We start from the raw sequence: 15,370 nt of genomic DNA on the forward strand, positions 1-15,370 counted from the left end.
GAAACACCGGTGCGATTAATAATCAGCCGTGAAATCTAATTCTCAAGTGAAACGGTTCAACTTAGCCGGTATTAAACGGACATTTCGGACGACGGGGCCACCTATTAAAGTCGTCTCGAACCCGTCGTCGTCGCGCGTATTATTCGCAATTTCACTTTCAGCGTTACGATCGTCTTGAAGAGGGCGCGAAGAACAAAAGAACAGTGGTTGAAATGGAGTTGGTGAGAAGTGAAAGACGAACAAACAGAGATAGGAGATGGAGGAGGAAAATACGAGGCAGGTGAAGCACGAGAGAAAATAGAGAAGAGTGGACTGAAGAGAGAAGAGGGGGACGAAGAGGGGACTGAATGAATGGGGATGGAAGCACAACATTTAACCCCTTAACCAGAAAAAGCTTTTCTCGTTAAAACATCGAAAATATTATCGCTCGATTGCGAAACGGTGTTTTTAAACGCCCCGTGAATCGGATGAATTTTATATAAAAATCCACGCAGGAGAAGAATTCCGGTACATTTTACACACACGAAGACAGAGGTGCATTATTTTTGGTTATAAAATGTTCATCGGTTATGAACATCGAGCGTTTGCGTTATCGTTGAAATGAACTCTGGTCGAGATTATCGACTTTTTTGGAAAAAGTAAAAATTTCTATACATATTGTTACTGTATACGGTGTACGTGAATAGCTATCGTATTGTTGAGTAGATCACTGTGGTACTGAACAAATTCATTTGAGAAATTATCTTGTGTAGATATACTGTTTTGTAATAGTAAATAAACGAGTAAATTAATATGTAATTGAGATAATTTTAGTAGTGAATAAATAATGAAATTAATGAATAATTGAGATAATATTAATAATAAATAAATAAGTAAATTAGTCGTTGATCACCCAGCCACGAAAACTCGAAACTTTACACTACATATGGAATACATATGAAACGTTCCAATAAGGAATCCACTATACCTTTTTAATAAACTTGTCCCACAATTTAAATTTAAAATATCTTTCTACCCTCCTCTCCATTCAAAATGGCGACGAACATTAAAAAATAAGGACAAATACCACTGAAACAGCATAAACTGTTCCAATTTCCTCGAAAATAACTATTGCATTTGACAAAATATAGTGGATAACTTATTAATATATCTAATATGTTATCTCATTGGTAAATGTAATAAAAAAGAAAATCATTTTTCCTGCACGATATTCACCTTCGAGTCAACGATCGTTAATTATTGAAGATGAAAGGTGAGACAACGTTTCCGCTGTTAACTTGTTTACACGGACGTCGTACACGAAAAAAAAAAAAATCGAAATTTAACCAGCACCGATACTGTGGGCGGGAGAAGTTGCATTTTAAACGGTCTCATAAAAATGTATACGGGTATCGCCCGAGCGCGCGCAGAATCCATCCATTAAATTCATCTCCTCACGGAGACGTAGCCGCGCATCGAAATTTCGTAACCGGCGCGGAGCGAACGGTGGGAAATTATGTCGACGTCGAATACACGCGCGAGCTGCGCCGAAAGCGGCAGAATTCTCGCGGAAAAACGCTGGAATTTTTTCGAAAGCTATTCATCCTACACGTTAATTTTGATTAAATGCGATGGTGTTACAATTACGCCTCTGACACGAAGACTACATCCACTGCTACGAAGAATGGCAGCTTCGTTGGAATCGTTGCGTTCAGTCGCAAGGGACTTACTTTGAAAATGATCAAACCTAATAGTTTATTCTTTGGAATAAAAGGATTTCCTCGAACGTCATTCTCATTACTTTTGGGACACACATTGTATACCAGTTAACTCTCAGAAAGGAACGTTTTTAATGCTCGTACAGCAGCAGTGCTGGGGTCCGTTTAGACCCCTAATACTTCCTACGTTTTATGCATTATGTTCGAACGCAATCATTCAAGATAACCTGCTTTTTTATATGACTTAATATCAATAACTCCTAGTTTAAATACGATTCATAGGTTCATTAGTTAGATGGCGCTTTTAAAAACTCGGGTATATATGAACCACCATGCGAGGGTTAATTATGAATTTATTAAATTCAGGAAGAGACGTTTCACAGGATCCACGAGGTCCAGGCGTCTACTCGGGTACATACAGCATCGAAATATGTCCAAGCGAAACTTCTAGTGTATTACCAAAACCGGGCTATAAAATCGTGAGGGGGGGACAGGGAAACGACATTGTTTATAGGTAAAATAGTTCCGGCATTCTGATTATGTAAACTGCAGTTCGTGCGTAAAGTTTAATGCCAGTTTCACCGGGATAAACATGATCCGAAAGTAATTTCCATTCTCGCGATAAAACCCATCGGTTTCCAGTTTCTTTTCGCCGTTGGAGAGGCTCTGGGAAATCCTGCGACCCGATAGCGCTCATTGCGCGAGAGTAATTCCAAACACGCTCGGACCATTAACGAAAACTAGGGAATGCTTAACGGGAGATCGATACAGACGACAGAAGTAATAATATGCAACGATACACTCGGCTGGAAAATTCCGGAGAAACGAAAGAATAATAATTGAACGGTGAATTTTATGCACTCACTGCACGTACGTATTTTTTTAGGAAATCGAGTTAAAACATCCAACTGGGGCACAAGGTCTTGAGGGGAGATTTTAGTGTAACAGCAAGTGATTTTTTATGAATTTTTCTTGAGGAAAGTATTGATAATATGGGAATAAACTATCTTCGGATATACGGAGACATTCTTAAATTACTGATAACATTTTTCTATTATTTATTACAGAAGTGCACAATCGTGTCGAGTTTTTATGCGCTGCGAGTATATTTTAGAAATGTAATTTTGATTTGTGCAAACGAAAAATTTATTTTTTAAATTTGTTACACTAGAATCTCCCGTTAAGTATCTTGTTATTCGTGTATAGTATGTCATTTATAATCATTGACAGTAGTATATCATTGGTTTTCGCTTGTAATTTATATATATTTTAAATTAAGAAAATTAGATCAGTGAAAAACAGGTAATAACGTAATACATACTGTCTACAGTAATTCCAAGTAGAATTAGTCAGTTGATGTCAGACATACTAGTCAGACACGTTCGGAAGCACCTACAGTGATTAAATTATTAAAGCCCCTGCATAAATTGACGATTTTGGGATTGTAACTATATGTTTTATAATTACCATGAAAGGGAATATACAGGGTGTCCGATTGTAAACGAAACATGCAAACTACTGGAAAATTATCCACTGAATAAAAAAATGGTTTAGACAAGAATTGAATAATTTTAAGAGGTACATAATCTGCTGTAATTAGTTTTTTTTGTAAATGTCCAGGTAGAAATCACATGGAGGTGACATACGTTTTTTTTAAATAGAATCATATAGTTCTTAATACAGCAATCGATCCGTCTCAGCATTCCTTATAAAAACTGTTCACCACATTTTGTCGAATTATCATTAGTGTTGGAGATATTTTAATCTCAATATATATTGCAAAACGACTGTCATTTCAGGAAAGGTGCACGACATGCCTACTTACTATTATCACTTTGCAATATCGAGACTAAATTTTCTCCGAACCTAATGACTTTCCTACATAAATAGTTTAATACTTTTTTTGTACAGAATGCCGTAACGGATCGACTACTGTATCTAAAACTATATTATTCCATTTAAAAAAAACGTATGTCACTTCCATATGACCTCAACCTGACCATCAACAAAAAAACTAATTCCACCAAATTATGTCCCCCTTGAAACCACTACTTTCTTCACACAGTGGATAGTTCTCCAGTAGTTTACATGTCTTTTTTTATATAATCGGACACCCTGTACAGCGCACGTGTCAAGTAGTCAAGTAACAATGACAAAAAAAAGAAAAGAAAGGAATGCGTACAGACGTTACCCATCGCCAGAATGGGAATCTCCAGTGAGAACCGATCACATTAAACGCAATCGAACGTAATCTCCATAGAAAGAAGACCAAAGAATATCCCGGGGACGATTTCATCTGGGGGATATAGCGCGAGAATTACCGACGTTATCCGCCGTCGCGGGATTTCGCCGTGGAATCCGAGTGAAATCGATCGAACTTCAAAGGGGGTGAAAAAAGCTCGGTTAAGGGGTTGAAACGGCCCACGGACGATCCGCATCATCCACCTTTCAGGGTTATGAACCCGTGACGCATTCACGGCGATCAGATCGGATAACTATTTCATCGGTGCAAGAGAGCTGGGTCCCCTTCGATCTCGCGAAATCACATTCCGGTTCGACGAACCCTGACGTTGTTATATAATTTCGCATTAACTTCGTGCCGAGATGCTAACCCCTTTGCGAACAAGTGACACAATGTAGTTGCTAGCTGACGAAGAAAACACCATTATTGAATTGGAAACACCGTTAAATGCGGTCTTATTGCTCGAGCTTTTCTTTTATTAAAAAATAACTGATACTAAAAACGTGAATAAGATATTATGAAGTTTATGTTCGAGTCTGACTGAACCCTTTCGATCCTGAATTATTTAAAATATGATAAGAAAATATTTTTGTGTATATTAGGCGACGTGTAAACGATTCACAAGAACATTTTAACATTTTAAAACCGTCTAATGCCATTTTTTATTCTTACCATTTGATAACATCTTTACTTTTACCACAGTTGGGTCATTCCACGCGAAATCGGACACTTCTTGGAGTAACACTTCGGATTTTATTTAACTTCGTGCCGAGATGCTAACCACTTTTCGAACAAGTGACACAATATAGTTGCTGGCTGACGAAGAAAACGCCATTATTGAATTGCAGTTTTTGAATTGGAAACACCGTTAAGTGCGGTCTTATTGCTCGAGCTTTTCTTTTATTAAAAAATAACTGATACTAAAAACGTGAATAAGATATTATGAAGTTTATGTTAGAGTCTGACTTAACCCTTTCGATCCTAAACATTTTAACATTTTAAAACCGTCTAATGCCATTTTTCATTGTACTACTTCCATTATGGAACGTATTCAACGTTATGCTCACTACGTCAAATATATTATAAACAAACAGCGAATAGAAAAAAGTCAAATATCTCAGCAACTTTTGTACTCAGAATACACCAATCTATCAAAATCGAGCATAAAACATTGGACATTCCATTTAAAAAAACAAACTCTATATCTTCTCTACGCCTCCACTTACAAGAATACCATTTATACCATATTATGTAGTTTCATAAACCCTACAACTACTGTAACTAACATTTTCTCGTATTGTTTAAAATAACCAAGATATTCAAATGACCAGAGTTCGTGAGACACACTTATATCAGTCTCATAATTTTAATATAACGATCCAAGGGTCTGGACGTTAAAGGGTTAAAAGCAGTTACGTACAAATGACAAGTTAACTAGTCCTGCCCCCAAGTGAACAGGTTCAGAACTTAATGGGAACGGATCGTTAAAGCACTCACCATCACCAGCATGTTGGCGGCCGGCGGTTTCACCTGGCTACGAAAGTAATTGTGGGTATCGACGATCTTCTGCCGGACCTTGCTGCTGCTCGTCCTGATTAACTTGACGGGCACCCTCTCGCCGTACAGCCGGGGCGCTGAAAGCAGAGGCGAACACGGTTTTTCTCTCAACAACGTCTCGATAACCGATATATTCGTTGTCAATAAAAGTCCTCGATCCACCTCTACGCGTTGCTCCATTTCCCCCACCCCCTCTTTTCGCGCTGGGACAAGTGTTCCGCTTTAAACGAGAATATCGACTGGCGCACCGCGTCCAAACGGGCAATAACATTCTATTTTCATACCCTTTACCCTTCCAACCGTCCCGAAGATCAAAAAGAGGGAGACAATGGATAGAGAGGGGAAGAAGTCAGAGAGAATCCATGGGCCGAATACGACCCCTTTAGGAAAATGTGTTTTCCTTAATCTCGTATGCGGAAGCGTTTCCGAGCGTGGAAGGTTTCTTGCGATGTTACGGGTGAAAAGGAATGGGTAAAAGAGAATGTTCGAATTGGCCCAGTTACCAGATTTCCACCCCTCGAACTCACTTTCTTTTTTTCTATATGCGGATGGATGTAAGGTGGAGGCGTAACACTACAAAAGTTGGGCGTAACGGACAGGTGTGTTTTTAGTAGACTGATGCTCGTTAGTGTTAGGACACCTGTTTGTATGAAGAGAATTTGATGTATCGTAAAAATGAGACATTGCTGCTTGGCATTGATAGTGGCGTAATTTGAAAAAATTACTTTGCTTTTATTGAATACAAGGTCTATGTTTTTATTTTCATTGTGTGAAACGGCGTAGTTTTAATTCCATCAGTTATACGTCAGAGGGTAGTTACGTCACGCTATTAACCTGGCCTTAGCTATGCAAATGTAAATTTTAAAAAACCTCTACTCTGAAATTTACATCTTTTGAATTGTCCCATTATCATTGGCAGACAGAGATATGGTGTTCAAGAAAGAGGATTTGGTGGGTCTGTAGGTGTTTATAGTACTCAACGAATGGAGTAAACAATCCCCAAAGAGTCAAGAATCAACTCCCAAAGAGAATTGAAAAGGTTTGTTGTTACATTTGTTAGTTATTGGGTTGAATCACAAGTATTAAGAATTCTCAAAGTGATATTTTAATATTACTATCACTACAATTTTCCGAAGACAGACCATATTGTTTGAGTGATATATTACGAAGTACATAATGGAAAATGCATAGTTGATTGAAGAAATTATTCTTACGTTTACATAAAAAGTTTTGTATCCATTTCAAGAAATTCTCATGATTTAGATGAATGTAGTTCACCATAGTAACCGCAGTGGAATTGCAAATGGTTAATTTGTATATAAAATAATATTTTGAAAATATAGATACATTGAAAGTGCAATCATACATACTATTATCATTATACGATAAGATTGCAGTGAACAGACACAGATGTCCAATAATTTCTAACGTTTGATCGTCTCGAGTGCTCAGTTTCTTGGTCTCGCTGTCCTCGTATTTTGCATACTACACTATGGTAATCCTACCGCAATCTCCATTAGGAGATTTGAACCATTGTTAGGGAATCGAAGCTGCCCACAAATCGAACATTAATCATGGTGTCCTAACAGAGCACTTTACTCGTACTGAGCACTACAGCGTTTCCTTCTGCTTAAGCATCCGGTTGTTTGACTTTATATCCAGTACTCCATGAAACATAATTCAAAGTACTTTTTTTTTTGTTTCTTTATTTTTTAACCTTTGTACGTTGATCGCATGAATTCGACTCGAAATCGAATTTTCGATTTTCACTACATTTGCCGTTGAGGAAATTAAAACACTGCATACCAGACGTAAGAATTCTTGCGTTTATACAAATTTGTAATTCGAGACATAATACTATGGAAATAAAAACGTTAATTATCTAGAATTAATGTTAATTCACAGACAAGTTAATCTGGTACGTTCAATCACTATAATTTTGAAATAAGTCTGTTACGAAGAGAAATAGGTTCGTGCATAACGTGTATAAAAGAAATATTGCATGTAAAGATTATCCAATCTCCAAGAAGTACACTAACATTTACTGGTTCGTGAATAGAGATTATTCGATACCAAATGTGTTTATTAAAATAATAATTAGCCTGTCGATTTAATGCATTTATAGCACGTGCAAGTGTCCAAAATGTAGTTGAATAAGAATCTTGATAGGCTTTAATAAAAGTTCTGAACTATTGTCAACTTCGTAAAATTAACAGAAGGTGACCAAGAATATAAATATTTTATAAGTATAATTTACTATTTGTCTATAATCCTAACAAAAGTTAATTCAACTGAAAGAATTTAACTCCAATAATTTATCTAACCATTCTTAATCGCTTGTATCAAATTTATAATCGTGGACCATGAATATTATCAAAGACACGAATTTCCCTTGAAAGTCACGAGACGCCTCGATTACTGTATAAGTCCATCGGATAAAATTCTGAATCGAATCCCGTGCACTTAAATATGTGTACGGTACGCGTTGAAAAACTTTCGGGATCTCGACCTGAATCCGATAAAAATCCTCAGTTCTCGAAGGTATCGGGCACCCGCATATCCGTAGGATCTAGATTTCTTTTCTGTGAAGTCACCTGTTTGCTTTCGAATCTTCCATCCGGCTCCTTACCCCTCGCCGCGTATTCTCAATCGCTATTACTCTGCTCTCACATTGTTATCCGTCATTCCGCCACACGTGATCCACCATTCCGCTCGAGAGTACATATATTATAGATCGTGACCTGCCAATATTTCCCCAATTATCCGATTTCTTCGAGTAATAAATTGTTGCTAAACTTTATATTCTAACAAATGCTTAAAGCGATGTCCATCAACTTCGATACATTTTTGTACTAATCCCTTTATTCTAGTAATCTTATTAAAATCTATTATTTTAATCTATTCCCATACATTTTTAAATTTTTCGTAATCTAGGTCACATGAAGGTCGTACTATTATAGATCATGGGTAGTCTTGATCTCACATTATTACACCGCGACAAAAAAAATATATCATTGGATTTAAAAAAAATATCGATGACTTTGAAATTTCGGAAAATATGACCTCCAGAACATTTTTTGTTTGTAACAATATTTACCCCTTTCAAACCATTTTTCATAACCGATTCTTCGCACTTCTTACTATTATAAAAAACAAATGAGATATTAGAGGTGCTCATGTTGGATGGGACACCCCCTATATTATAAATATCAATATATTATATACTTTAATTTAATATACATTTAACCCTATAACGCCAAGCACGAAGTTTTCGTAACGTTCGGTTACAACGTATATAGTACAGAAAGTAGAATATTTATGGAGATACTCAAAAAATGAAAAAAAAGTAACCCCGAAATTTCTAGATGTATTTTAGAATTTATAGGTTCATAATAAATACGAAAACAAAGAATAACAAATTTTTTATAGACGTTATATAGTGTTAACGCTGGTAGTTCTAGTATTAAATAAATGTTTGAAGTGAAAAGTTAACGAAGGTCTCGTGCAAGAAATATGCATACTATGATTCATGTAGAATCAGTAAAGAAATATTTTGCATTCTACATTCCGAAAGTTCGCGACACTCTTATCGAGAACGTGGTGGTGGTGGTAGTGAACGATTCCATATACTTCACCAGGTTGGCAAAGGTTTATGGGTCCCGCGAAAACGGTGGCTCCGATCTTCATGAAAATTCCTGTATTTGTTCAACGGAACTGTCCCAGTTAGTTTGCGAGGTGGGAAGGGGTAGGAGGATAAATGTCTGCCGACCGATGAATAATTTCCTGGAACTTTGTTTCGAGCCCTCCGTAAGTAGGATCCAGCATTTGACCCCAACTTGAGAGCGGGTCTATTCAGTTTGGCTCCGACGCTGAGCCAGAGAGGGGACGCGACTGTCCAAATGTTAAATTAGGGTCAGAGATTGTTCGCGCCGAGATTTTATCTGGATACAAGTGGATAACATTTGATCCCGGGAAATTCGTGGGGGCCGACCGATAAATTAGGGTACTCGGGACAATTTACAGGGAGATCAAATTATCGTTGCTTGCGCGGCCCGTCCACGGATCGCACGATGTAGATCTGTCGATTTCACGAGTGGTTTAAGTGTCGGGTAATTGCTGGTTTATGGGGAACCACTGAAGCGATATCACTATTTCAAAATGGATTAAAGGATTAAAGTAGAAGTTTCATTGAAGAGCAAGGAAACGATGGATTTGTTTGAATTTTTAGAAGAATGTTAATTAACGAAGGAACAGATCAACGGAAAAATTACTTTGGAAGAAGAATTATTTTCTAAGGAAATTCTTTCGTATTGTTTTCATTTTAACAAAAAAAAAATATTCTGCCAATTGATTGTCGTTAATATGTACAAATATATTTTAACTGAATACAGTTGAAAAATAAAAAAACGTTATTTTTCTGGTCTTAATAAATTGGTCCTTGGAGAGGGTAAAATTATTTTCGAAGGAAATAATCATTTCATAGGAAAGTAATTTTATCTTTTCTTTATAGAAATCGTCCCTCAGTCTTTGTAATTCCGTACAAATCACAAAGTACCTTTTTCTTATTGTGTGTATGTTACAGAATTTCAATAAAACTTTGATATTTGTCGGTGAGTTATTGTTAACTATTTCAGTCTCTATCGACAATTCAGAAGCATCCAGCGTAACTCATAAATACACCGGATAGTTGTTTCTATCTATCTAGTTGATAGGTATATTCTGTACTTGGATGTCTGAATGAGAGTTACAAGGCTTTCGTGGCCTGTTTCTCCATCAACAATGGAGTTCCCAATATAAACTCTGTCCACAGCGTTCCATTTAACTCTACCAATTTAACCCTCCACTGCTGCGATGAAACACTTCACTCCCCGTACCTGATCGGATTGAAATCAATTCCAGGTCGACCACAAGGATATGATATCCAGTTACATTTCACGACTCTCTGAATTGTAAAATAAATATTGAACGATTGACAAGATAGTAGTATTAAGTCTGCTCTACGAATCAAAGTGAATCATTTATGAGTTGAATGATGAATTAATTAAAGAATACTTTAAGATAAATAATTCTTTACCTCCAATAATCCAAAATGAATTATTCTTCAATTCAAATAATTTAAAATGAAGTATTCTTTAATTCCAATAATTCAAGATAAATTATTCTTTAATTTGAATAATTCAAAATCAGGTACTCTTTAATTCCAATAATTCAAATGAAAGTATACTTTAATGATAAAAGGGAAACGTTTAAGAAAAAAATAAGTACAATAACTACGTATAGATAACTGTCGTAATTAATAGAATACGTACGTTTGCATATGTATACGAGAAGTCAATATACACAATGAAATGTGAAACTGAGATTAATGTTATATCTTTCAATGAAAAAAGAATTACAGTCCTCGGAAAAGGTCATTGATTCGATCACAATGCCATTATGTTAACACTTCCATGATCGATCACGTAGTACGACGTCCTTTAGTTTCCAAAGTTGACACAAGAAGCTATTGACGTAGTCTCTATATAACTTGAAACAAAACTCCTTTGATACAGTATTATACCTTTCATAATATGTCTTATCATGAAAGGGAAAGCTGAGTCAACTAATAATATTAAACTTTTAACACTTTATTTAAATACTGCTGGGACGTGAACGTTTCTGCAAATATGGGTCGTCATCGACTGCGATAAAAAAAATTTGTTTATCCTATTAACCCTCATGCACTGTTCAAGAAACTAGTGCATTACTGTTCCTTGAATTAAATTGGATTTGAATTAAATTCGTAAAGTAAAATCAAATTATATCAAAGTAATTTACAAGTTTCTGTAACATAAAATATAATTAACAATCGCACACTAGCTTCGGTTCGTATTGACCCGAACAGTACAAAAGGGTTAAGGGGTCGATCAAGTTCCAAATAAATTAACAATACAGTTTATCAAACTTCCTACTGTACTCAGTTTTAAACAATCACGTATGCCACAAAATGCATCTGTGTCCTGTAACATTATCGATCGTAATTAAATTCTTTAAATCATTGCATTTTGCAGATTAAGATTCCACAAAAACGCTTTATATAAATCACCCACAGCCTAATATTCACTTACGTACTTCTTCAGAAACAATAGAATTCCCCAGTAAAAAAACCATATTACCTAACCATAAATTATATGCCACCGTATGGAATGTATTTCCTCCCCTAAGTATCACTTTTCTTACGTAAATCCATGCCTCGAATTATCCGAGTAATAACCGAAAATGCTACAAAAAAAAGTTATCGAAAATCCAGTTATCTCGCGCAGATTCCGCCCTGGTATAAAAACAAAATGTATGTGTGTGTGTGTGTGTGTGTGGGAGGAAGGAAAAATGGAAGGTAGAACCGATTGAAATAAATGATACTTTACTGGGTTTGCTGCGATGCGTCTTCCGTGGCACGGCCGCCGGCAGCGCCAGAGCTATCAGGACGATAATCCACAGCCACCTCATAATTTCCGATTACGACCTGGAACACACCAACGGACATGTTATTTCCTAAGTTTGATAAAAGTCGCTCGACAATTTAACCCAAGGAGGGGGGGGGGGTCGAACTGTAATTCTGATACACGGAGAGGTAAATCATCTTTTAGGATGATGAAAACGGACAGAGAAAACCCCACTACGTACTGGAAATACAAACAGCTGAGACACTTCAGAATCACACAGGAATATTTATATGAACGAACTGACTGCCAACGATATACTGAAGATATTTCCACCAGTCACCTTCTTTTTGAATAACGTCGAATACGAATCACAAAGAAGTAAAGAAAACGTCTCAGGTTTGTACCCCGAAAATTCCGATTTTTTTTTAACTTCGCAGGTTTGTAGAAGACCACAATAGAAGCATCTGGCAATTTTTCGTTTCTGCTGATATTCGGTTCTTCAAGGTGAAACCACCCCTTAAACATTAACGTGTGTTTTCCTATTTTCCTGTAGGTATACCTTGAAGATTGTAGTAGATACCAAAAACCTGTTGGAATGAAAATTCAATGGCTTTTTATGGTTTATAAAAGTGTGTAATCAGATTGTTAAAAACTTGTGAGCTCATTTATTTATTTATTTAAAAATGAAATTCAAAAAAATTTTATTGTACACTTTTATAGACCATAGCAAGCTATTAAATTTTTATTTTAACAGTTTCTTGAAATCTACTACAATTATCAAGATATTCAGGAAAATATGAAAACCCACATTAATATTTGAGTGGACGTTTCACCTTAAAGAATCGAATATCTTCAAAAACGAAAGATTGCCCGATACTTCGATTGAGGTTTCCTACAAATCTGTAAAGTTTAAAAAATACCGGAATATTTGATGTATCAAAGTTTCTTTGTAAGTAAAGTAAAAATTAAAAAAAAAAAAAAGAGTCGAGATTCCGCCTCGAGGCAAAAAGATGGTCTGGGTTTAGTGCCTCGACCCATGGATATCGAGAGACTGGAACATTTTTTATCCGAGTGGAAATCAGCGTACCGAGGGTCCATTCGGTGTTTTTGTTATCGGGACGGGTCAACGCGCACGGTCCAACGATATCTGGCCACGAAACGTTTGAATACGGACCTGCAGGGGGATCCATGGCCTCGTAAACAAGATCCTCGTTCTCTGAAAGGGGAACGAAATGTCAAGAAAACATTCATTTTCACGGGATCTTGTTTTACCTATTGTTCTTTGTCAAGATACTCGCTCGCTTTTCCATCAACGCCGGAACGAGGAGAAGAATTTTATTTCCATTTCTCTTTTAACTCTGGAGCGACGAACTGAGATGTATGAAAATAGAGAATTTCAATGTTCGTGATAAGGGTGCTGTTAAAGAATGAAAAATAGGTCGTTTTTGGAAGTTTCATTTAACACAGGAAGTATCAACGTTCGTTGTTTAATAAATTGTTAAATATAATATAATATAGTATAATATAAAACATATAACGAATGGAAAATAGGTAAATATAAATTCTGACGAAAACACTTTTATGATTTCTGTAACTAAAGAAGGAATTTGAGACTCGCTATTTTGATGAGATCTGGTAGTTCCAGAGTTGAATGTCAGTAATTCGACTGATGTTCGCCTTTTATGCGGTGTTGTAAATTTAGGCTTTATGTCGTGGCTGTACTGTGCAATTAAACTACATAATAAAGAATGGTAATAGTAAAAGTAATGATTTCGGATAAATTTGTGGAATACCTGAGGAAATAAAAACAGAGGAACATCTATAAATATTTCTATTGGTCCTACAATTACAGTAGATATAAAAAGTTGGTCGATACTTAAGTGTTTGCATTTTCTATAGGTTATTTTATATTTTTATCTCTTCAGAGTCACAGGATAGATGGTCAGATGGTCATTACATTAATTTCCAATCCAATTTTCTACAAATATTGAAGAAAATATTGGCTATTTTTTTTCAATCAGCACACATTTTTAAACGTATTACTTTTTCTGATGCAATAAATGGTACCAATAACACTTTTAATATACATTTTACTTCATACGTTTACCTTAGTATGATAGACGACATCTTTCAATTCTCCATATCGTAATTTGATTTATTTCCCAACACGATTACGTGAATAGCAGACACAAAATACATACTATAAATAACGAAATGTTTCGATATCACACAGAACACAAAAACAATGTACATAAAAATGAATTGTTTCTGTTTATTCTACATACGTGTTTTAACGACAAATTCATTTCAATGAAACACGCGAATTTTCGTTCTGACTTGTCGCTATTAAATTAACGTGATTTCGATATTACTCGCAGAAATGACGCTTTTAATTCGTCAAAATGAGGAGTTATGTGAACAAACGTTTCAAATCTTACTTATATTCCCATGTTAATCGAATTTTATATAACTTGATTCAATTGTCTTCCATTTAATATCTTTCGCAAGTTCGATGATTTAATAGAAGTCCCAGATAGCGAATCTTGCAACACAACAATTTTGTAATTAATTTTTAAATAACACAGTGTTAGTAAATAACTATATATGATTTTTAAAGAGAAAGAGAATTACGATAGTTATGTTTATTTTAGTTTTACCCTCAGTAAATTGTCTTCCTCAGAAAGTATCAATGGATTAAAAAATAACACATAATGTTCTTATATTGGGACCAGTTAAATTATATAATAACAATAACTTTTACCGAATCGTGATAAAAAGTAACCCAGTTTTCTTAAGTTTTCCAAGCGAAATACGGATCTCTGGGAAAGGTGAGGCGACTTTGAGAACGCCGGAGGGAAAAAATGAAACTGGGACTCCGACCTACGAAGTGCACTCAAGCGTCACTAGTCTCCAGTGTTAAGGCTGCCGCTTTTTTAAACAATGCCTCCAATATTGCACCACGAAGAGGAACAGAGATCTCGTAAGAGGAGCGTCAAGAATCGTCGAAATGTGTTTTTCTTTCGTGAAACTGCCACATCTTAACAACACACATATTATATAATATATAATACGCTAGAATTACATTTGTTAATCGATATATATATATTAAATAAAACTGTTAACACAAAAAATATTTGCCAAAGTTTCCACGTTGATGGTATTTTTTTAACCGAACGAATTCCCTCGAAAAAGGAAATATGATCGCCGGAAAAACACACATTTTGTTTAGACTTCTATTGTGTAGAGCTTCGTAATGCATTTTAAAAATTGATGGGTCAAAAGTCATGCTTTCCAGCGTACGTTTTAATACAATAAAATTTTATAATACTGAAAATAGCGGTTAACAATCCAGTGAACGAATTAAATGTAAAATATAACGACACTTCTTCGTTCTATGAATTTTACTAAATTAAATGTAAGATATAACGACACTTCTTCGTTCTATGAATTTT

At 35.6% G+C, this 15,370-nt stretch overlaps 1 protein-coding gene across 1 annotated transcript in view; it reads right to left on the minus strand.

The window, feature by feature from the left end:
* The window catches only part of LOC107190028 (cysteine-rich secretory protein 3-like), a 94,210-nt gene that overhangs the window by 13,175 nt on the left and 65,665 nt on the right, over positions 1-15,370 (minus strand). Inside the window, exons 3-4 of the mRNA XM_015578744.1 lie at positions 11,901-11,998; positions 5,437-5,573 (exon numbers count right to left, since the gene is read on the minus strand). Coding sequence (XP_015434230.1) covers positions 5,437-5,573; positions 11,901-11,982 — 219 coding nt within the window. The 5' untranslated portion in view covers positions 11,983-11,998. The remainder of the gene's footprint in view (positions 1-5,436; positions 5,574-11,900; positions 11,999-15,370) is intronic.

The sequence above is a fragment of the Dufourea novaeangliae genome, unplaced genomic scaffold (assembly GCF_001272555.1).
Source record: "Dufourea novaeangliae isolate 0120121106 unplaced genomic scaffold, ASM127255v1 scaffold172, whole genome shotgun sequence".
NCBI classification, from domain to species: domain Eukaryota; kingdom Metazoa; phylum Arthropoda; class Insecta; order Hymenoptera; family Halictidae; genus Dufourea; species Dufourea novaeangliae.